This window comes from Oncorhynchus tshawytscha, linkage group LG13 (genome assembly GCF_018296145.1).
Source record: "Oncorhynchus tshawytscha isolate Ot180627B linkage group LG13, Otsh_v2.0, whole genome shotgun sequence".
Lineage (NCBI taxonomy): Eukaryota > Metazoa > Chordata > Actinopteri > Salmoniformes > Salmonidae > Oncorhynchus > Oncorhynchus tshawytscha.
This window is the reverse complement of record NC_056441.1, coordinates 87,687,881-87,711,131: the sequence shown is the minus strand read 5'-3', so window position 1 is coordinate 87,711,131 and position 23,251 is coordinate 87,687,881. Positions and strand designations below refer to the sequence as shown.

At 42.2% G+C, this 23,251-nt stretch overlaps 1 protein-coding gene across 1 annotated transcript in view; it reads right to left on the bottom strand.

The window, feature by feature from the left end:
* Positions 1-152: 152 nt before the first annotated feature.
* The window catches only part of LOC112266208 (SR-related and CTD-associated factor 4), a 47,438-nt gene continuing 24,339 nt past the window's right edge, over positions 153-23,251 (bottom strand). The window contains exons 13-14 of the mRNA XM_042296497.1: positions 1,047-1,170; positions 153-812 (exon numbers count right to left, since the gene is read on the bottom strand). Coding sequence (XP_042152431.1) covers positions 163-812; positions 1,047-1,170 — 774 coding nt within the window. The 3' untranslated portion in view covers positions 153-162. The remainder of the gene's footprint in view (positions 813-1,046; positions 1,171-23,251) is intronic.

Sequence of the window (23,251 nt, the reverse complement as noted above, 5' to 3'; positions counted from 1 at the left end):
CAGATCATCTGGGATGTGTTCAGTTACACGCACTGTAGAAAAAAAACTAAACTCTGTGTTTTTATTGGACGAGTTCAGGTCGTTCATTCCTGTTCCAAAAGGGTTTTTCCCGACAGGACCCTGGATGTTGATCCCAGTCTCTTCAGCCCCCCGGCCCTGTCATCACCGTTCAAATCTATCCTGTCGATTCATGAAGCGGTCCCTCCCCTCAGGCCCACCTCTGGACCAACCCCCTCCTCTTCCTCCTCTCGGAAACCCTCTCACCTGCTCCCCAAACCTCCCCCAATCCCTGTCATGTCCCCCGAACCCTGGCCTCTCGCCCCTGAAGTGTCTCCCGCCCTCCCAGTTGCCACCTTCTTCCCCGGGGGGTCCGGGCTGGAAGGGATGTCTGGGGGGTCCAGGCTGGAAGGGATGTCTGGGGGGTCCGTGAGGAAAGTCCTCCATGGACTGGTGGCCCATGGGCATCCTGAACCCACCTGGAGGGCCCCCTCTGGGGGGGAACATGGGGTTGGGGCCCCTGGAGCCCATCATCATTGGGGGCATGTTGGGGGGAGGGAGGTGAGGGGCAAAAGTGGGCTGGAGTTGAGGGGGTGGTAGTCCTGAACGAGGCTGCATGGTCATCATGGCCATCCTGGGACCTAGTAACACTGCTGGGCCTGGAGGACTCATCACGGCCCCTGGCCCTGGAGCTCCCAGCTGGCTGTCTGGAGCGTCTGAGGGGCCAGAGAGGCCACCACTCCCTCCAGCCTTGTCTGTAGACCCCGAGTCATCTGTGGTGCTCCTTGGTCCTCCCACCACCGGTGGAGGGAAACCTGCAGACAGAGCAGAGCCATAAAACATATGGGTTAGAAAAGTTCAAATCAAACAAATGGACGAACAACATATCTTCAAACGCATTTGTGATTATAAAAAGGTTCGTTTGGACCTCTTTATATTTCAGAACAAATATGTTTTAATTCTACAATGACAATCCGAGGGGGGGACAATGTTTGTTTGTGATCCTCTAGTTATTTGATTCAGTTCCATACTGTTGCACCAAGTGTTACCTGGAGGCATCTGTGTGGGGTTGAAGCCAGCGGGCAGGAAGGAAGGGGGTCCACCGGGGGTGAGAGAGGGGGTTGGGGGGCCAGGGGGACCACCCACAGACCCTATTGGCTGGACTGGAGGCACCTGGAGACACACAGAAACACAAGAATATCCCTGTTAAGACGAGATCAACTTTCTCCGTTTCAACTGTTCTGAGGGCAAATGAGAGGGGACTTCAATATTAGGAAGGTGTTCTTAATGTTTTGTTCACTCGGTGCATGTGGAGTGCATAACAAACATTATAAATGTTACACAGTACATCACAACGTGTTGCACAACGCACATAATTAAGCAATTACGGCTTGAACACCAGAACCATCATTGTCAATAACACACGGCCAAGGAATGCTCTTAAAATGACCCACTGAACACACGGCCAAGGAATGCTCTTAAAATGACCCACTGAACACACGGCCAAGGAATGCTCTTAAAATGACCCAATGAACACACGGCCAAGGAATGCTCTTAAAATGACCCACTGAACACACGGCCAAGGAATGCTCTTAAAATGACCCACTGAACACACGGCCAAGGAATGCTCTTAAAATGACCCACTGAACACACGGCCAAGGAATGCTCTTAAAATGACCCACTGAACACACGGCCAAGGAATGCTCTTAAAATGACCCACTGAACACACGGCCAAGGAATGCTCTTAAAATGACCCAATGAACACACGGCCAAGGAATGCTCTTAAAATGACCCAATGAACACACGGCCAAGGAATGCTCTTAAAATGACCCAATGAACACACGGCCAAGGAATGCTCTTAAAATGACCCAATGAACACACGGCCAAGGAATGCTCTTAAAATGACCCAATGAACACACGGCCAAGGAATGCTCTTAAAATGACCCACTGAACACGGCCAAGGAATGCTCTTAAAATGACCCAATGAACACACGGCCAAGGAATGCTCTTAAAATGACCCAATGAACACACGGCCAAGGAATGCTCTTAAAATGACCCAATGAACACACGGCCAAGGAATGCTCTTAAAATGACCCAATGAACACACGGCCAAGGAATGCTCTTAAAATGACCCAATGAACACACGGCCAAGGAATGCTCTTAAAATGACCCAATGAACACACGGCCAAGGAATGCTCTTAAAATGACCCAATGAACACACGGCCAAGGAATGCTCTTAAAATGACCCAATGAACACACGGCCAAGGAATGCTCTTAAAATGACCCAATGAACACACGGCCAAGGAATGCTCTTAAAATGACCCAATGAACACACGGCCAAGGAATGCTCTTAAAATGACCCAATGAACACACGGCCAAGGAATGCTCTTAAAATGACCCAATGAACACACGGCCAAGGAATGCTCTTAAAATGACCCAATGAACACACGGCCAAGGAATGCTCTTAAAATGACCCAATGAACACACGGCCAAGGAATGCTCTTAAAATGACCCAATGAACACACGGCCAAGGAATGCTCTTAAAATGACCCAATGAACACACGGCCAAGGAATGCTCTTAAAATGACCCAATGAACACACGGCCAAGGAATGCTCTTAAAATGACCCAATGAACACACAGCCAAGGAATGCTCTTAAAATGACCCACTGAACACACGGCCAAGGAATGCTCTTAAAATGACCCAATGAACACACAGCCAAGGAATGACCTAATTCATACTCTTATATAAGGGGCTTCCACGATATTGTGATTGTTTTACCGCATTCAAGTTAAAGTACTTGAACACAACCTTTTCAAACTTCTTTTATTTCTTATATGAAAGCTAGCTTTGCTGTTATACTTAAAAGAACATCAGTCGTGGGGGGGCGGCTGGTAGCCTCGTGGTTAGAGCCAGTAACCTAAAGGTTACTGAGCTGACAAGGTAAAAATCTGTCGTTCTGCCCCTGAACAAAGCAAGTTAACCCACTGTTCCCCGGTAGGCCGTCATTGTCAATAAGAATGCGTTAACTGACTTGCCTCGATTGAAATAAAAGGTTACATTGAGCTGTTTTGTAATGTGGTGCCTGCATTTCCTCAAACTTTTATTTTAGCATTATAAACTAGGTGGTTCGAGCCCTGAATGCTGATTGGCTGACAGTCGTGGTATATCAGACCACGGGCATGACAAAACATTTACTGCTCTAATTACGTTGGTATCCAGTTTATAACAGCAATAAATCACCTCTGTGGTTTGTATATTGGCGTTTTGCCTAAGAACATCCTTAGCGGTGGTATATTGGCATTATACCACACCCCCTCGTGCCTTATTGCTTAAATATACACTGTGTGAGAGCAGAGCATTAGGAGCACCTTCCTAATATTGGGTTGCAGCTCAATAACATTGCCCCTCAGAACAGCCTCATTTCGTCGGGGTCATGGACTCTACAAGGTGTGGAAAGCGTTCCACAGGGATGCTGGCACATGTTGACTCCAATGCTTCCCACAGTTGTGTCAAGTTGGCTGGATGTCCTTTGGGTGGTGGAACCTTCTTGATACACACAGGAAACTGTTGAGCGTGAAAAACCCAGCAGTGTTGCAGTTCTTGACAGACTCAAAGCAGTGCGCCTGGCACCTACTACCAAACCCCGTTCAAAGACACTTCAATATTTTGTCTTGTTCATTCACTCTCTGAATGGCACACAGACACAATACATGTCTCAATTGTCTCAGGGCTTAAAAATCCTTCTTTAACCTGTCTCCTCACCTTCATCGACTCTGATTGAAGTGGATTTAACAAGTGACATCAAGAAGGGATCATAGCTTTCACCTGGATTCACCTGGTCAGTCTATGTCATGGAAAGAGCAGGTGTTCCTAATATTTTGTACACTGAGTGTGTATTTCATAGCATGTTTTTTTTGTCTGTAGGTGCCCAACATAACAGGTGTGTTTTGGCTCAGTCACTCATATTTTGAGGTCTATAGAGCCCGTCTCCATTCCTCATTGACATTAAACTCAGAATATTACAGAATATGACAGTGCCACGTTGAAAGTCACTGAGCTCTTCAGTAAGGCCATTATACTGCTAATGTTTGTCTATGGAGATTGCATGGCGGTGTGCTCAATTTTATACACCTGTTAGCATTGGGTGTGGCTGAAATAACCCAATCCACTCATTTGAAGAGGTGTGCACATACTTTGGACACAGCTACTCATTCAAGGGATTTTCTTTATGTTGTACTATTTTCTACATTGTAGAATAATAGTGAAGACATTAAAACTATAGTAACCAAAAGAATGTTACAAAAATTGAAATATATTTTATATGAGATTCTTCAAACCCTTTGCCTTGATGACAGCTTTGCACACTCTTGGCATTCTCTCAACCAGCTTCACCTGGAATGCTTTCCCAACAGTCTTGGAGTTCCCACATATGCTGAGCACTTGTAAGCTAACTAGCAGTGTTTGTGCTGAAACTGACATCTGGTTGCACACGTAGCTATCTAGCCAGTTTGACTGTATCATACCGGAGTAGCTAGATGAGCAACGCCCATTGCCTGTATTATAAGTTAGCAGCGTGGCAGTTTCCCAATGTTTGGTGTTGACGATGAACTTTACTTAGCTAGCTGCTTATTAGAAGAATGTAGCTAGCTAGGATATATTGTCAACATTGATTTGTGGTGGATGATCTATAAAGCTATGGTGCAGGCTCGTTGGCTTGTAACTACTACTGACTAGTTGGCTAGCTAAATGGCTATAATAGCAGCCAAGGACATTTGCTAGCTTATTTGTTTGTGCTCTGATTTAGTTTACACAGATGACATCAGCCATATGAAAAACCTTCCATAGCAAAAAATATTCCTAGCTAGCTAGCTTCCTTTGCTTGTAGCTTGCTTCTCATCCGACTGGTGTTAGCTATCTAGCTACAACTGCTAGCCCGCTACTAGCTAGTTGCGGATTTTGCGCAGGCAAACAAGTGCTGGTTCTGTTTTTAAAACTCTTAAGGTTCAGTTGAAAAGATGTTAGCATTGTCAGAAATGCTACAAAAAGGTAGGTTCTTAAATAGAGAGAAATGAGGACGTGAGACCAATAAATTGATACATCTTATAAAAACTGTTGCACCTACAAACTTAGTCAGAACTACATTTTTTTTTAAAGTCCAATGGTCACTTTATGGACGCTATAGTCTAGTTTTAATCTGACGTCTAGAATTTGAGCTAGGTAAACTCTGAAAACTCAATTGCTAACGGGGGGTGATGTGTACCTCCCAAGTCGATTTGCGAATTTTCATCGACATTGGTGTCATATTGGCTTACATATGATAATAGGGAGATTTGTATTTAACATTGAGCTTCAACCCTATACATACTATAATATCATCAATGATACTATTTAGGCCTATGTAGCATTTGCAAGGTCATCAACCGCTATTGTTTCAATTCAACTCAGGGTTAAACTAAAAAAAATAGACAATACATAAGCCTAGGGATTCAAACTCTGGTTGATTTCAAATTGAATCTACCAGATAAAAATTCATATTTTAGATTTACGTCTGCATCTAAACCAACATTTTAGTTAAAGAATAAGACTAAATCAAAAACGTAATTTAAAGTGCATTTTAAAGTTTGATTTGGTCACATTCTACAACTTAGATTTTTTTGGTTGAGATGGAGATGTGAATCCAACAGAAATTATACATTTATAAGACTCAATGGATATTGAATTGTGTTTGTTTGTCAACGCAACCAAATATTAACATTTGAAGATGTATCTTCTGATTGGATAGTTCCATCTGTGCTACTGACTTTGTAATTACATCCAGACTTATCTACAAATGAATAATTGATATGTTGGATTCACATCTCCATCTCATCCCCCAAAAAAAATCTAAGTTAAAGAATAGGAATATAAATCAAATCATACTTTAAAGCTGCAGTATGTAACCTTTTGGGTGACCCGGGCCAAATTCAGCTATAGATCTGTCAATCTCATTGAAAGCCAGTCTAAGAAGCGGTAGATATGTTCTATATATCTACAGTGTGTACTCTATTTCTATGTTCTATATATCTATGTGCTCTATTTCTATGTTCTATATATCTATGTGCTCTATTTCTATGTTCTATATATCTATGTGCTCTATTTCTATGTTTCCCGTTCTTGCGTTTCGTTTTGGCGTCTTTAACTTTCGTTTTTTTTTGTACACCAGCTTTAAAAACAGCTGAAAATACAATATTCTTTTGGTTATGGAAAATCTATTTCACAGAGGTTTAGATGGTACATTGATTCTCTACACTGTACTTACTTGTTTTTGTCCTATAAACTGAAATTAGGCAAACTATTCTAATATTAGCAAACGGGAAATGGCAGAGAGCGATTTCTGCATTGTTCACCTTTTTAAAAGCACTTTAAATAAAGATTTGATTTAGTCCAATTCTTTATCTTTGATTTTTTTGGGTTGAGATGGAGATGCGAATTCAACATAATAAATTATTAATTCATAAAGTTAGTGGCACCGAAGACACTTCTCCTGTAAAATGTTAATATTCAGTTGCTTTGTCAACCAAACAACCAAATATAGTAGATAACTTTAGGCTAAGGTTCTAACAAACTAATGGAACAGTATTTATTCAACCTTTAAATTCTTTTTTAAAAAACACATCCATGGCGACTGGTTATTGTAACTATAAATGTGTCCTTATGCAATAATAGAAAACGTGCATGTTTCAAGATAGCGTGCAAAGGTCGCAGGTCGGTGGAGATCTTCACAATCGCTGTAATAATCTGTAATAATCTGTGTAGAATATTGAACAGTGTTGATCACATCACACCATGTACTTTAATGTCATCTCATTCTCAACTCCAATCCAGGTTATTGGGTTGTGCTATTAGATGAAGCACAGTGGTAACACATTGAGTTAATGTATAAATACAAAATATCTGACATCGTGATCCCATTTTTAACTTTGTTGTGCTTTTAAAATGGCTGTGCAGTGATAACACATTTTACATGACAATTACACAAATCTGACATTGTTTTTACAGTTGGAATTCGGTTGTGCTTTTACAACTGAACAAAAATATAAATGCAACAAAGATTCAAAGATTGTACTGAGTTACAGTTTAAATGAGGAAATCACTCTATTGAAATAGATTCATTAGGCCCTAATCTATGGAATTCACATGACTGGGAATACAGATATGCATCTGATGGTCACAGATACCTTAAAGAAGTAGGGGCATGGATCAGAAAACCAGTCAGCATCTGGTGTCACCACCATTTACCTCATTCAGCACGACCACATCTCCTTCACATAGAGTTGATCAGGCTGTTGATTGTGGCCTGTGGAATGTTTCCCCAGTCTTCTTCAATGGTTGTGTGAAGTTGCCAGATCTCGGGGGGGACTGGAACATGTTGTTGTAACAGTATAACTTTAGTCCGTCTCCTCGCCCCCTACCCGGGCTCGAACCAGGGACCCTCTGCACACAGACAAGTCACCCACGAAGCATCGTTACCCATCGCTCCACAAAAGATCGCGGCCCCTGCAGAGCAAGGGGAACCACTTCTTCAAGGTCTCAGAGCGAGTGACATCACCGATTGGAAACGCTAATAGCGCACATTACCACCTAACTAGCTAGCCTTTTCACATCGATTACACTGTCATACACATCGATCCATGGGTGACATGCCTGGTGAGTATTTTGCCCATAGAATAACTGGGACATTATCAACTTCCAGGAATTGTGTACCGATCTTTGCGACATGAGGCTGTGCATTATCATGCTGAAACATGAGGTGATGGTGGCGGATGAATGGCACGACAATGGGCCTCAGTATCTCGGTGCATTCAAATTGCGAATCGATAAAAATGCAATTGTATTCATTGTCCATAGCTTATGCCTGCCCATACCATAACCCCACCATGGGGCACTCTGTTCACAACATTAACATCAACAAACCGCTCGTCCACACAACGCCATACACGCTGTCTGCCATCTGGCCGGTACAGTTGAAACTGGGATCCATCCGTGAAGAGTACACTGCTCCAGCGTGCCAGTGGCCATCGAAGGCGAGTATTTGCCCACTGAAGTCGGTTACGACGCCGAACTGCAGTCAGGTCAAGACCCTGGTGAGGACGACGAGCAAGTTTCACAGACGGTTTCTGACAGTTGGTGCAGAAATTCTTCTCAGACAATCCCGCAGCTGAAGAAGACGAATGTGGAAGTCCTGGGCTGGTGTGGTTACACTGCCAAATTCACTAAAACGACATTGGAGGCAATTTACGGTAGAGAAATTAACATTAAATTATCTGGCAACAGCTCGTGGACATTCCTGCAGTCAGCATGCCAAATGCATGCTCCCTCAACCTGAGACATTGTGTTGCGTGACAAAACGGCACACTTTAAGAGTTGCCTTTTGTCCCCCAGCACAAGGTGCACCTGTGTAATGATCATGCTGTTTAATCAGCTTCTTGATATGCCACACCCGTCAGGTGGATGGATTATCTTGGTAAAGGAGAAATGCTCTAACAGGGATGTAAACACATTTGAGCACAGAATTTGAGAGAAATTAAGCATTTTGTGCGTATGGAAAATTTCTAGTAAACTTTTATTTCAGTACATGAAAAATGTGACCAACAAGTTGTGTTTGTATTATTGTTCAGTATAAATAGTTGAAAGCACAGTAAGCTCTGTTGACCCAGAAGTAATTTGGTCACCTGCTTGATTAACTGCAGTCTACACGCAGGCAGTGGTGTACTTACCATTAGGCAGAAGAGGCAAATTGCCCCAGGACTCACATCATCAAGGGGTCTTGCGAACAGGGAATAATCCCCCAAAAATATACAACAGTGCACTGTTGGGATGCTGGAATTATTTTTGGATGAACGTACGAAGGTAACCTACTTTTGTGATTTGTTTGACAATCCGATGAAAATGTCATGACTGGTTGTGGTCATGGCACATTAAAAAGGTAATAGATTTTTTTTTTTTTACAGTTAAATTACATGTCTTTACTATAAAAACCCATTGGGGGGGGAAATGTGGGTGCAGAAGCTGCCCGAGCGAGATTCAAAAGCATAGTAATAACACATTGAGATTTCAACAAACTTCAGGCTGTCTTTTTAGAATGGGTGAATAAAAAGAGGTTGAATCTCATTGATCAACGTCCCAACCAAATATTACCCACATTTCCACATTTAATTTTTGTATTTTTTTATTGCCTTTTTTTAAACATTTTATTTAACTAGGCAAGTCAGTTAAGAACCCATTCTTATTTTCAATGACAGCCTAGGAATAGTGGGTTAACTGCCTGTTCAGGGGCAGAACAACCTTGTCAGCTCGGGGGTTTGAACTTACAACCTTCCGGTTACTAGTCCAACGCTCTAACCACCCTGCCGCCCCAGGGTAGCCTAAATGACATAGTGTGCCCAGTGGGATGATACTGTGGGGACTGAACTTGCATCTGGAGGGCTGTTGGTGTCATATCCTTGACACACTCTCCTATCGCTGTGCCCTTTGGCAAGGCTCTTAAGCCCCAAAATAGCTCCTGGGACACGGCAATGTGGCTGACAAATATGTGTGTTTGTGTGTTGTCTGGGGGGTGAGAGAAGAGCAGAATACCACTTTCTGGTGTCACAAATGGACAAAAATAGTTGTATTGTTTACAGCACCCATGTTATGGCATCACATAGTGGAGGCTGGTGGGAGGAGCTGTAGGAGGACAGGCTCATTGTAATGGAGGCTGGTAGGAGGAGCTGTAGGAGGACAGGCTCATTGTAATGGCTAGAATGGGATAAACAGTATCAAAACACACGGAAACCACGTTTGACTCCGTTATATTGATTCCAGCCATTACAATGAGCCCGTCCTCCTCCTACCAACTCCATTACAATGAGCCCGTCCTCCTCCTACCAACTCCATTACAATGAGCCCGTCCTCCTCCTACCAACTCCATTACAATGAGCCCGTCCTCCTCCTACCAACTCCATTACAATGAGCCCGTCCTCCTCCTACCAACTCCATTACAATGAGCCCGTCCTCCTCCTACCAACTCCATTACAATGAGCCCGTCCTCCTCCTACCAACTCCATTACAATGAGCCCGTCCTCCTCCTACCAACTCCATTACAATGAGCCCGTCCTCCTCCTACCAACTCCATTACAATGAGCCCGTCCTCCTCCTACCAACTCCATTACAATGAGCCCGTCCTCCTCCTACCAACTCCATTACAATGAGCCCGTCCTCCTCCTACCAACTCCATTACAATGAGCCCGTCCTCCTCCTACCAACTCCATTACAATGAGCCCGTCCTCCTCCTACCAACTCCATTACAATGAGCCCGTCCTCCTCCTACCAGCCTCCATTACAATGAGCCCGTCCTCCTCCTACCAGCCTCCATCACAATGAGCCCGTCCTCCTCCTACCAACTCCATTACAATGAGCCCGTCCTCCTCCTACCAGCCTCCATTAATGAGCCCGTCCTCCTCCTACCAACTCCATTACAATGAGCCCGTCCTCCTCCTACCAACTCCATTACAATGAGCCCGTCCTCCTCCTACCAACTCCATTACAAAGAGCCCGTCCTCCTCCTACCAGCCTCCATTACAATGAACCCGTCCTCCTCCTACCAACTCCATTACAATGAGCCCGTCCTCCTCCTACCAGCCTCCATTACAATGAACCCGTCCTCCTCCTTACCAGCCTCCACTGCAGTGAACAGGGAAGTAAACCCAGCTGTTACTGACGTCAGAACTCAAATCCTCAGTGCTTTAGGTGCCAGTTGTAGACGGGCCGTAGATAATATCCTGACCATACGTCACTCTTTACAGGTGAGTATGCAGTCAATACTCATCACCCGATTTAACATTGAAACAACACACTCCAGTATTATTTCAATTTACATTAATTGTGAGTTTAAAGAATCAGTGGAAAATATACTATTTTTTTTATTGCCATGCTATCGCTACTGACAAAAACACACTACTCTTCTAGTTGGGGTCGTGAGCATGTCTAGTAATTAAGGACTTGATTCAGAGAGTCAAATGAGCTATAGTTACCCAGTGTATCAGTGCACTGCAATAAGCAATGGTGTGCATTGAGAAATATTCTGTATAGACACTGATGGAAGACGATCTTGGCCATGTTCTGTTATCATCTCCACCCGGCACAGCAAGAAGAGGACTGGCCACCCCTCATAGCCTGGTTCCTCTCTGCCTGGCACAGACAGAAGAGGACTGGCCACCTCTCATAGCCTGGTTCCTCTCTAGGATTCTTCCTAGGTTTTGGCCTTTCTAGGGACTTTTTTCCTAGCCACCGTGCTTCTACACCTGCATTACTTGCTGTTTGGAGGTTTTAGGCTGGGTTTCTGTACAGCACTTTTGAGACATCAGCTGATGTAAGAAGGGCTTTTATAAATACATTTGATTAGAATAAGACTGCAGTGACATGCAGATAGATGCAAGGTATTTGTGACCGTCTGACAAGCGCCAAGGGACGACCAGACGACGTGATCAGAGAGAATAGGTCTTCACTGTTTCAGTTGTAATTCTCCCATCAAGAGGCTTTGCTGACTAGGTTGTGCTGCAGTTCCACAACGGTGATAACAGACCCTTAGCTCATGTCATGGATGGGTTGTTTAATGAACTCGTCTCCTCGAGTTCTATCCAGCCCTGCTGGTTAGACGTTTCTCCCCTGGCACCTCCTTGATCAATGAATGCCACTGATTGGTTGGAGTATCCACACCTTTTATTTTAATTTTACCTTTATTTAAATAGTCCAACACTCTAACCACTAGGCTACCCTGCCTGAGGGATTCTCACACTGCCAAGCTGAACCGAGCCAAGTTGTCCTCAGCTGGCCTGAGTATCGGCGCCAGCAGTTTGGTTCGAGCAGGTACGACAGTGTGAAAGGGGTACTGGTTTACCCAGGTAGAAATCAGTCCTTGGTTAAAAGGCAAAGACAAAAAATGAGCAGGTGTGGAGACCTGCTGGAAGGATGGAAACGGTTCAGACCATAAGTTCTGACAGATGTACTCAGGTGTGGACTAAGCATTTGATCATGGATTTTTTTTTTCTCTCTCTCTCTCTCTCTCTCTCTCTCCAAAACATCAAATTGAGATTTTATATGATAATAGTATCTTACTTGATATGGTGTTTTTAAAATATATACCAAAATTGCCAATTAGCAGATGCTTTTATCCAAAGCGCCATACATTAATGCACGTATAAGTTTTCGTTATCGGTCGCTCCAGCGGGAATCAAACCCACAACCCCGATGATGCAAATCAACATGTTCTACCAACTGTGGGAGCCACACGGGACCACTTCTAATAAGAAGCAGTTGTTACCTGTAGAACGCCATATATGGTCAACACGTCTGTTATGTTCAAGTTGTAGAATACGGTTCAAAAGCAAGGTAGCTATGGATACGGTTACCGCTGGCGTCGGTAATTATGTTTCATAGTAGGCTATGTGAGTTTTAAAGAAAGAAAAAAAATGTCTGTGCCAAAAGTGATTGGTCTAACACACACACACCTGAATCAACTAATCATGGGCTAATTGAAGCACCTGGGGTCATGCTGGACAGGAACAAATATGCAGTCCTGTGGGTCCACGGGAACAGGCTTGAAAAACACTTATTGTACAGGGGTCCTATTCAGAAATGTTGTGATACCTTCAGATATTGTTAACATCCCTCAATCAACTCGTCTTTGAAAAAAAAAAGGATACCCCTGTTTGATCACAAATTCACACAAAACGGGTGTATTTCTATCCATTAAGAATGATTAATAAACAAATGAGATTCATACATATACATTTTCTTTTTAAAGGCATTAGCATCCTTTTTACTTACTGAACTTGGGAGTTCTCTTCAGTTTTCTATTGATTGTCTATATGTCTAATGTAACCGTTGACACGTATTGACCATATTATTGAAGGGAAACGGCCAAGAAAAATTTAAATATTAGTGACTTGTACCACACTACCAGTAACCTACCTTTTAGTTTCATTGCATCCACATAACTTCTTTGTCCTTGGATTTAATTGGTGGCGATTTAATTTCATCCGCAACAGATACGAAAGGCTTAGAGGGACTTGCACATGAGCTGCGAGTTCATTGACAGTATTAAGCAGTTCAAAGCCAAACAAATAAAAGCTTTAAAAAAAAAAAGGGGAATCTGTAAATCAAACAATAACGTCACCTTTTTAAGGTAAACAGCTTAGGGATGGGGGGCTGGAGAAATGTAACCACTCTCAAATTCATAGAAGGGACTATGGATGAAAGGACCGACGTCTATGAGATCAAAATGATAGGTTTTAATCACGATTCGAAGCTATAGTGTTAGTTTGCAATTAGATTGTTTACAAACGATGGAGTAAAACACATGTACTGTGTATTTTGTGTTCTGCCGGGGTTAGACAGTTGAACTAAAGCTCATCAGGCATTTCTAAGTTATATTTGTCAAGAATTAAATGGGTATATATCATTAATATAGATTAAAAAAATAGATGTAGCAATCACCGATCGCCACTAATTTCCCCTCCTTTGATATAAAGACAACTGATTAGCAGGGCTGGGTAGAGTACTGAAACTCTGTACTCAAGTGAAAGTACCACTACTTGAAAATTACCGACTGGACTACATTAGAAGAGTAGACCTACAAAACCAAGAGTTGAAAAATAAGTATTTGCAGGAAACAAAGTAGACTAGACTAAATTACTTACTTTTCCCTGACGTCTCATGCCAACCTCACTAGACGTGTGGTAAGTGGCGTGTGTAATTTACATCCCCATTCCTACCAATAACTTATAGAAACCCTGGATTGCTGATGCTATGTAATGGCCAGTGAGAGGCTTTGAAGCCACCTGTAGCAGCAGCCCATAGAGATAGATAAGAGGACTGATCTTTGTTTCTGTGCCATGACGGCATAGGCCGCGCCATTGAGGCAATCAATTTTCTTCTTTGCGATTGGGTGATCTCTCCTGATGACCCAGCTGGACATGACTGGTTGGGAGGTTCAGCCAATGAAGTCTCACCCAGTGGACTACATTAAAATGGCGGAAGCCCCCAATGGTACTGCACATGATAAACAGACTTTTGGTCACTAGAGCTCTCTATCGTTCTCTATGGAGCAGTCCTCCATGCTAGGAATGAATGGAATTCTACAGTATTTCAATGAACATTTATTAAAAAGGTCAAAATGACATGTTAAATTATTTTTTGCTGTTGTAGTGAGGACAGTAACATTAGTACTCTCTAAAAACAACAAAAAATAACATTTAAAAGGAAAAAGTTTTATATTTCTCATTAAAGTATGCATTAATGTGTCTGTAATTAGAATAAAATGTGTCAATGTAGACATTAAAATGATTTCTATAGCTTCCCAAACATTTTTTTACACAATGGAGTACCAAGATGGCTGCATGGTGGTTTCAATACAGCAACACCTGTCAGCCATCCAGGGTTTATACACATCATTGGTTTGCTACAAAAGGAGAGTTTGTATTTATAATGGATCCCCATTAGCTGTTGCCAGCTCCTCTTCCTGGGGACCGGCGTAATTAAGGCCATTTTTTAAATGTTTTATTCAACATTACATTCACAGATTTCACAATACACTGTGTGCCTTTAGGCCCCTACTTTCCCCGCTAAAGGGAAAGGGGGATACCTAGTCAGCTGTACAACTGAATGCCTTCAACTGAAAATGTGTCTTCCTCATTTAACCCCTCTGAATCAGAGAGGTACGGGCGGCTGCCATAATCGACAACCACATCTTCCACGTCAACTGCCCTGCTCACCACATATCCTCAGTACAAAATCCATGTGTACGTGTGTGTATAGTGCATATGCTATCGCGTGTATGCATGTGTCTGTTTTTGTTGCTTCCATTGTTCCATAAAGTGTATTTTTTATGTTAAAAAAAAAAAAAATACAATTCTACTGCTTGCATCTTGACTCTATTCCTGATGTGGAATAGAGTTCTACGTAGTCATGGCTCTATGTAGTACTGTTCACCTCCCATAGTCTGTTCTGGACTTGGGGACTGTGAAGAGATGATTGGTTGGGGTGTCTTGTGGGGTATCGGAGCTGTGCGCCAGTAGTTCAAAGCAGACAGCTCGACGCATTCAACATTTCAATACCTCTAAGAAATACAAATAGTGATGAAGTCAATCTCTCCTCCACTTTCAGCCAGGAGAGATTGACATGCATATTATTAATGTTAGCTCTCTGTGTACATCCAAGAGCCAGCTGTGCTGCCCTGTTCTGAGCCAATTGCAATTTTCCCCGAGTCCCTTTTTGTGGCACTTGACCACACGACTGAACAGTAGTCCAGGTGCGACAAAACTAGAGTCTGTAGGATCTGCCTTGTTGATAGTGTTGTTAAGAAGGTAGAAACTAGGGCCTATAGGCCCTGCCTTGTTGATAGTGTTGTGAAGAAGGTAGAAACTAGGGCCTGTAGGACCTGCCTTGTTGATAGTGTTGTGAAGAAGGTAGAGCAGCGCTTTATTATGGACAGACTTCTCCCCATCTTAGCTACTGTTGTATCAATATGTTTTGACCATGACAGTTTACAATCCAAGCAGTTTAGTCACCTCACTCAACTAGCTCAACTTCCACATGATTTATTACAAAATTTAGTTGAGAATTAGGATTTAGTGAAGTATAATGCTTTAAATTAAAATATTTAGGACTAACGTATTTTTTGCCACCCACTCTGAAACTAAGTGCAACTCTAAGTGTTGCAGTCATTTCAGTCGCTGTGGTATTTGACGTGTATAGTGTTGGGTCATCCGCATACATAGACACACTTTACTCAAACCATTCCAGTGTTTTACTTGCTATATTGTATTTACTTCGCCACCATGGCCTTTTTTTTGTCTTTACCTCCCTTATCTCACCTCACTTGCTCACAATGAATATAGACTTATCTTTCTACTGTATTGTTGACTGTATGTTTGTTTTACTCCGTGTGTAACTGTGTTGTATATGTCGAACTGCTTTGCTTTATCTTGGCCAGGTCGCAATTGTAAATGAGAACTTGTTGCCTACCTGGTTGAATAAAAAAATATATATTTTAAAAAAATGTAAAAGCCAGTGTCATGTCATTAATAAAGATTGAAAAAAAGTACAAATGGGCCTAGACAGCTGCCCTGGGGAATTCCTGACTCTACCTGGACTATGTTAGAGAGGCTTCCATCAAAGAACACCCTCTGTGTTCTGTTTTTCCAGCAGCAGACTATGATAGAAAATGTCAAAAGCCGCACTGAAGTCCAACACAACAGCCCCCAATCTTTTTATCGTCAATTTCTCTCAGCCAATCATCAGTCGTTTGTGTAAGAGTAGTGCTTGTTTAATGTCCTTCCCTAGAAGCATGCTGAAAGTTTGTCAATTTGTTTACTGTAAAATAGCCTTGTATCTGGTCAAACACCATTTTTTCCAAAAGTTTACTAAGGGTTGGTAACAGGCTGATTGGTTGACTATTTGAGCCAGTAAAGTTTTTTTTACTATTATTAAGTAACAGAATGACTTTTGCTTCCCTCCAGGCTTGAGGGCAAATAGGAGTTGCAATATTGTCCACTACTACCCTCAGTAATTTTCCATCCAATTATCAGACCCCGGTGGCTTGACATTGTTGATAGACAACAATCATGTCACCTCTTCAAACACTCACTTTACAGAATTCAAAATTACAATTCCTGTCTTTCATTTTTTTTTAATTTGACCTTTATTTAACCAGGCAAGTCAGTTTAGAACAAATTCTTATTTTCAAAGACGGCCCAGGAACAGTGGGTTAACTGCCTGTTCAGGGGCAGAACGACAGATTTATTTGTACCTTGTCAGCTCAGGGGTTTGAACGTACAACCTTCCGATTACTAGTCCAACGCTCTAACCACTAGGCTACCCTGCTGCCCCAAAATTTCATAATTTGGATAGATATACTTGGACGTGTACGGTCAGTGTTTGTTGCTGGCAGGTCATGCCTAAATTTGCTAATCTTGCCAATGAAAAAATAATTAAAGTAGTTGGCAATATCAGTTGGTTTTGTGATGAATGAGCCATCATGAATGATGGAGCAGAGTTTGCCTTTTTGCCCAAAATTTAATTTAAGGTGCTCCAAATCTTTTTACTATCATTCTTTTTGTCATTTATCTTTGTTTCATAGTGTACTTAATTATTTTTGATTCAGTTTAGTAACATGATTTCTCAATGTGCAGTATGTTTGCCAATCGGTTGTGCAGCCAGACTTATTTGGCAATCCTTTTGCCTCATCCCTCTCACCCATACAGTTTAAATTCCTCATCAATCCACAGGGATTTAACCGTTTACAATCATTTTCTTAATAGGCGCATGCTTATTAGTAACTGGAATAAACCATTTCATAAAAGTGTCAAGCGCAGTGTCTGTTCGCTCCTCATTACACACCACGGACCAACAAATATTCTTTACATCAAATCTTCTTGTATGACCTCTTCTACACTATATTAGGCCCAGCCTTTGGAACTTTCCTAGATATGGCTACTATATTGTGATCACTACATCCAATTAATCTGGATACTGTTTTCAAGCACATTTCTGCATCATTAAAGATGTGATCAATACATGTTGATGATTTCATTCCTGTGCAGTTTGTAACTAGCCTGGTGGGTTGACTGATAACCTGAACCAGGTTGCAGGCATTTGTTACAGTTTGAAGCTTTCTCTTGAGTGGGCAGCCTGACGAATGGCAGTCAATAATTAAATCACCCAGAAAATATACCTTTCTGTAGACATCACATACATTATATCAAGCATTTCACACATTATACAGATACTGACTGTTAGCACTTGGTGGTCTATAACAGCTTCCCACCAGAATGGGCTTTAGGTGAGGCAGATGAACCTGTAGCCATATTACTTCAACAGTATTTAACATGAGATCCTCACATTTTTTACAGGAATGTGGTTCTGAATATAAAACAGCAACACCTCCACCATTGGCATTCCTATCTTTTCTGTAAATGTCATAACCTTGTATTGCTACCACTATCATCAACGGTATTAGGTAGTTGTTGGGAATTGTTAGGTATTACTGCACTGTTGGAACTAGAAGCATTTTGCTACACTCGCATTAACACCTGCTAACCATGTGTATGTGACCAATAAAATTTGATTTGACTGAGTGTCAGAGAGTTACTATCAAATTATTGATTTCACGAACCTTGCTTCTTAAGATACATATGTTAACGTGGGCTATTATTAGCACTTTTGTGTGATGCTTGCTTGTTTTCATTGCTTTACTGTGAAGCTTAGCAGAAGTAGACATGCTCATGTTATTTATGTTTGTGCAGGGTGAGCTGCACACAGTGGACTTCCTCCCCGGGCACACACGCTTCAGTGCTAACAGTATCAGTCTGGTTCATAGGCACATGATTACTGCGTACAATAGCTGTATGATCAGCAGAGGCATTCAGGACAGTTAGAGTGACATAAATTAGGCTACTTACATTGTGTCTTCCAACGCCCCTGGGATAATGTACATTTGCTGAAGCATTATGACAACTCTGCGACACAATGGTAGGGATTAACTGAGCTGGGATCGGGTCATTGATAAGTCGTTGTTTCAACGCAGCCTTATAGTGCGGTGAAAGGATCCAGGAACCCAAATGATTTGGGTGGATCCCATCCTCCTTAAAATACGAGCTTTGTTTCCAGAAGGTATCGAAATTGTCAACAAAAGTTACATCCACTGCATTGCAATAATCACGTAGCCAGTTGTGAAGAGAAAGAATTCTGCTCAAGTGATCAATGCCACAATTCAAAGAGGGCACAGAGCCAGATATGATGGGTATTTTATTAGTGTCTAGCAGAGAGTCAGTCAGCTCATTAAAATCCAGTTTCCAACTGTTCAGAGCTGCCCGTGACAATGTCATTAAAACCCACATGGGACTACGATAAAATAAATGTTCATGTCCTGGCGTAGCACGTTCGGGTGCAGCTTAGTAATGTCATTTACTCAACCTCCGGGGGTAGGACATTTTTTTTTTTTGCCCCTGAAATCTGATCCAAGATCAGTCTTACATCTTTAGATAAGCTGATCCTAGATCTGTGACAATAAGCAACTTCCACCCAGCACTGCCCACCCCCCATATGTTAGTAGATAAGCTTTCCTATAGCTACAACATACAAACTGAGGATTATGAGCCCAAATAAAATGTAATAAATTGGCAGAAAAATTCTGAATTGTAAAAGGTTAAAACGCATGAATAGTTCACCATAAATATAACACTCTCAGACTAGAACAACAATCATATCCTTATTGCTTATTTATCGGAGTTAAAAATTAAAAATAAATGTAGTATGCTTAAACTCGAGTAAAATGCATATGCAAACTGTAGCGAGACTCATTCTGTACACCAAATCCAAAAAGGATCTCACCTAGTCAATGAAAGTAGCAGCAATGTTTAGGTGCTCAATATAGTGTTCATATGCATTTGCAAATTAAAATGTACACTTCTGATAACATGAAACTGAATTCAATTCCAACATAACCACACAGCCATAGTGCCACTGCAGGGAGGTCGTGGGTAGAGGGTGGGGGGAGATCTATCCTTACCCAGGTCTCAGATTCCACCGGTAGAGGATCCTGCGGTGGAGCTCCACCGTGGGGCCCACAGGCTGTCTGCCTCCTTCGTTCCTGCTAGACCCACAACTCTAATGCCAGTGCCCCCCCACAGGTGGTCAACTGTCATAGTTTCTACTTCCTGCCGATTAAATGTAACCGAACTGAGAATATAACATTTGAGATCACTGTCAGGTAGATAACATCCTGTATGTTTCCTTACTGTTGAATAAATGTGTTTAGGAATCTTTCTCTTCAACTACGCAAAGTATGTAACCATATCAATATTGTTTGTTAAAGGCCTGAAAATCCCAGGGCTAGTGTGAGAGAGCAATGCTCATTTTATACATTGTGATCAGCTGGGAGTCCTGGACATTAGAAAAACATTGTTTCAGCTCACCTCATGTCTTTTGGCCCACAGAGAGCTCCTCACGAGAGCCCTACACAAATAAACACCGGGATATTGTAAATTGAGCAATAAAATATATCTGATATCGCAGGAACAGCATTATGACAACAGCTGTTCTGCTCGGACGCCAATTTCAGGTCATTTGTGGCAACTTGAATTGTGATAGATTAGAGTAACTGTGGCTCGTTCAGCAGTTGTTTCTGGGACTTGACCCCCCCCCCCTCCCTCTCAATATGTCACGAGAACAATCCCGTAAATTCCGACAGGGGAGGGAGCGTCACCTTTACCTGGCAGCCATTGGAGAGGTTCCTCAGTATTAGTCCCAGCGAGGGACGGATCTGCGATATCCATATTCCATGTCCAGAAACACTCACCTTCGTGAGGCCTCGTGACACTGACGATCCTGACACAGTGTCACTTGGAGCCACAGAACGGGACTATAAAAAAACAAACATTTTTTTTAAAGTAGTAGCCACCGCAGGTGTCTTTTGTTGAAAGCTGTTCGGGGGCTAAAAGTATCATCTTCCAAGTTCACCTCATTCACCTACCTGGGTGATAACCCTCAAGTTGTTTGGTTGACTGAAATAAAAGGCTGGCAGATAAGACCAGTTTCAGGAGCGTGCGAGTCAGTTTCGGGGTGGAGTCAGTTTCGGGGTGGAGTCAGTTTCGGGGTGGAGTCAGTTTCGGGGTGGAGTCAGTTTCGGGGTGGAGTCAATTTCGGGGTGGAGTCAATTTCGGGGTGGAGTCAGTTTCGGGGTGGAGCCAGTTTTGGGGTGGAGTCAGTTTCGGGGTGGAGTCAGTTTCGGGGTGGAGCCAGTTTCGGGGTGGAGCCAGTTTCGGGGTGGAGTCAGTTTCGGGGTGGAGTCAGTTTCGGGGTGGAGTCAGTTTCGGGGTGGAGTCAATTTCGGGGTGGAGTCAATTTCGGGGTGGAGTCAGTTTCAGAGTTAGACTATGGTCTTGATACTGAACTAGGTGGTATGAAGTATTTGAAACGTAGTGAGTGGCAAACCTTTGTCGCACCACAATATGTGGCATTCACAACTGTTCTAAGTTACAGATTGCAATAGAGGATGTTTAGGCAGGTTTGACAACGCATATTTTTACCTAATATATATATATATATATTCTGTTGATAAAATATTCCAGAATTTTTTTTAAACGGCAAAGATGACATTTAGACGGGATTATCGTCTCTTCCTTCTCGTGAGCATGTATTCATTAATCCCTAATTATTTTTTGTATTTTTGTATTTTTTATCTCAAGCCTGCTTCTGAAGACAATCATAAACTCATGTTGTGTTTGATTGCTCCACATGCCACAGCGTTCAGGTTCATGTTTGTTTGTGTGCAAGAACTAGGATCACAGTTACAAGCACAATTGTCCGTAGTAGTACAACTCTGATCTGCCTTGTACCAAGAAACAGCCTCTGGTACAATTTATTTATATATATATACACACACACACACACACACACACACACACACACACACACACACACACACACACACACACACACACACACACACACACACACTGCAACTAACAGGTTCAAACTTGATGTGAAGCCATCTGCTAAATGCCGTTTTAATAATAAATCATTTGATTATTTTTGTGTTGTGAGCATTACAGTGCAATTAGAAAGACCCCTTCCCCCATTACCACATTTTGTTACAGTACAGCCTTATTCTAAAACGGATTAAATACTTGTTTTTACTGATCAATCTACACACAATACTCCATAATGAGGAAACATTTTATTTTTTATTTTAAAAAAACTGAAAATGTCACATTTACATAAGTTTGGAACCACCTAATCTTTCTAGAGCTTTTGCCCGCCAGGCAAAACTGAAAAATTGGGGGAGAAGGGCCTTGGTTAGGGAGGTGACCAATAACCCGATGGTCACTCTTAACAGAGCTCCCAGAGTTCCTCTGTGGAGATGGGTGAACCTTCCAGAAGGGCAACCATCTCTGCAGCACTCCACCAATCAGGCCTTTATTGTAGAGTGGCCAGATGGAAGCTGGAAGCCACTCAGTAAAAAGGCACATGACAGCCCGCTTGGATTTTGACAAAAGGCATCTAAAGGTCTCTGATACAATGAGAAACAAGATTATCTGGTCTGAGGAAACCAAGGTTGAGCTCTTTGGCCTGAATGCCAAGCATCACATCTGGAGGAAACCTGGCAGCATCCCTACAGTGAAGCGTGGTGGAGGCAGCAACATGCTGTGGGGATGTTTTTCAGTGGCAGGGACTGGGGGACTAGTCAGGTTAAAGGAAAGATAAATGGAGCAAAGTACAGAGATCCTTGATGAAAACCTGCTTCAGAGCACTCAGGACCTCAGACCATGATGAAGGTTCACCTTCCAACAGGACATCGACCCTAAGCACACAGCCAAGACCATGCAGGAGTGGCTTCTGGACAAGTCTCTGAATGTCCTTGAGTGGCCCAGCCAGAGTCCGGACATAAACATCTCTGGAGAGACCTGAAAATAGCTGTGCAGCAACGCTCCCCATCCAACCTGACAGAGCTTGAGAGGATCTGCAGAGAAGAATGGGAGAAACTCCCCAAATACAGGTGTGTCAAGCTTGTAGCGTCACACCCAAGAAGGTTCGAGGCTGTAGTCACTGCCAAAGGTGCTTCAACAAAGTACTGAGTAAAGGGTCTGAATACTTACATGTTATTTTTAATACACTTGCAAAAATGTCTAAAAACCTGTATTTGCTTTGTCATTATGTGGTATTGTGTGTGTGTGTATTATTTTATATATATATATACATATATATATATATATATATAAATAAATAAAGATTTAAATCACTACATTGGGGAAAATAAGTAGTGTGTACACTGGTGTAAAATTCCAAATGCACTTTGATGTGCTAAACTGTGTACAAGACAAACACACTTTTATTTGACCACTATGTGAAGCCCCCATCGCCACAACAATTGAAGTGTAATTTAATTTAGAAAGAGAGGGGGGGGGGGGGAAGCATGTAGAACAAGGCTGTAACATTACAAAATGTGGAAAAAGTCGAGGTCTGACTACTCTGTATTGAAGGAATGTGCAACAGGTGGTACCTTCCAATCATCTCAAAGAGAAACATATATATATTTTTTTTTTTAGGTTTTTGGGGTTAAGTGAGAGTCAAATGTTAAGCTGGTTCAATGATCTTCACGATAGCATAGATCATTCTGCCTCCGTCACGTTAGGAAGTATATTCACACAGAGTGGACTTCATACCCATCTGCC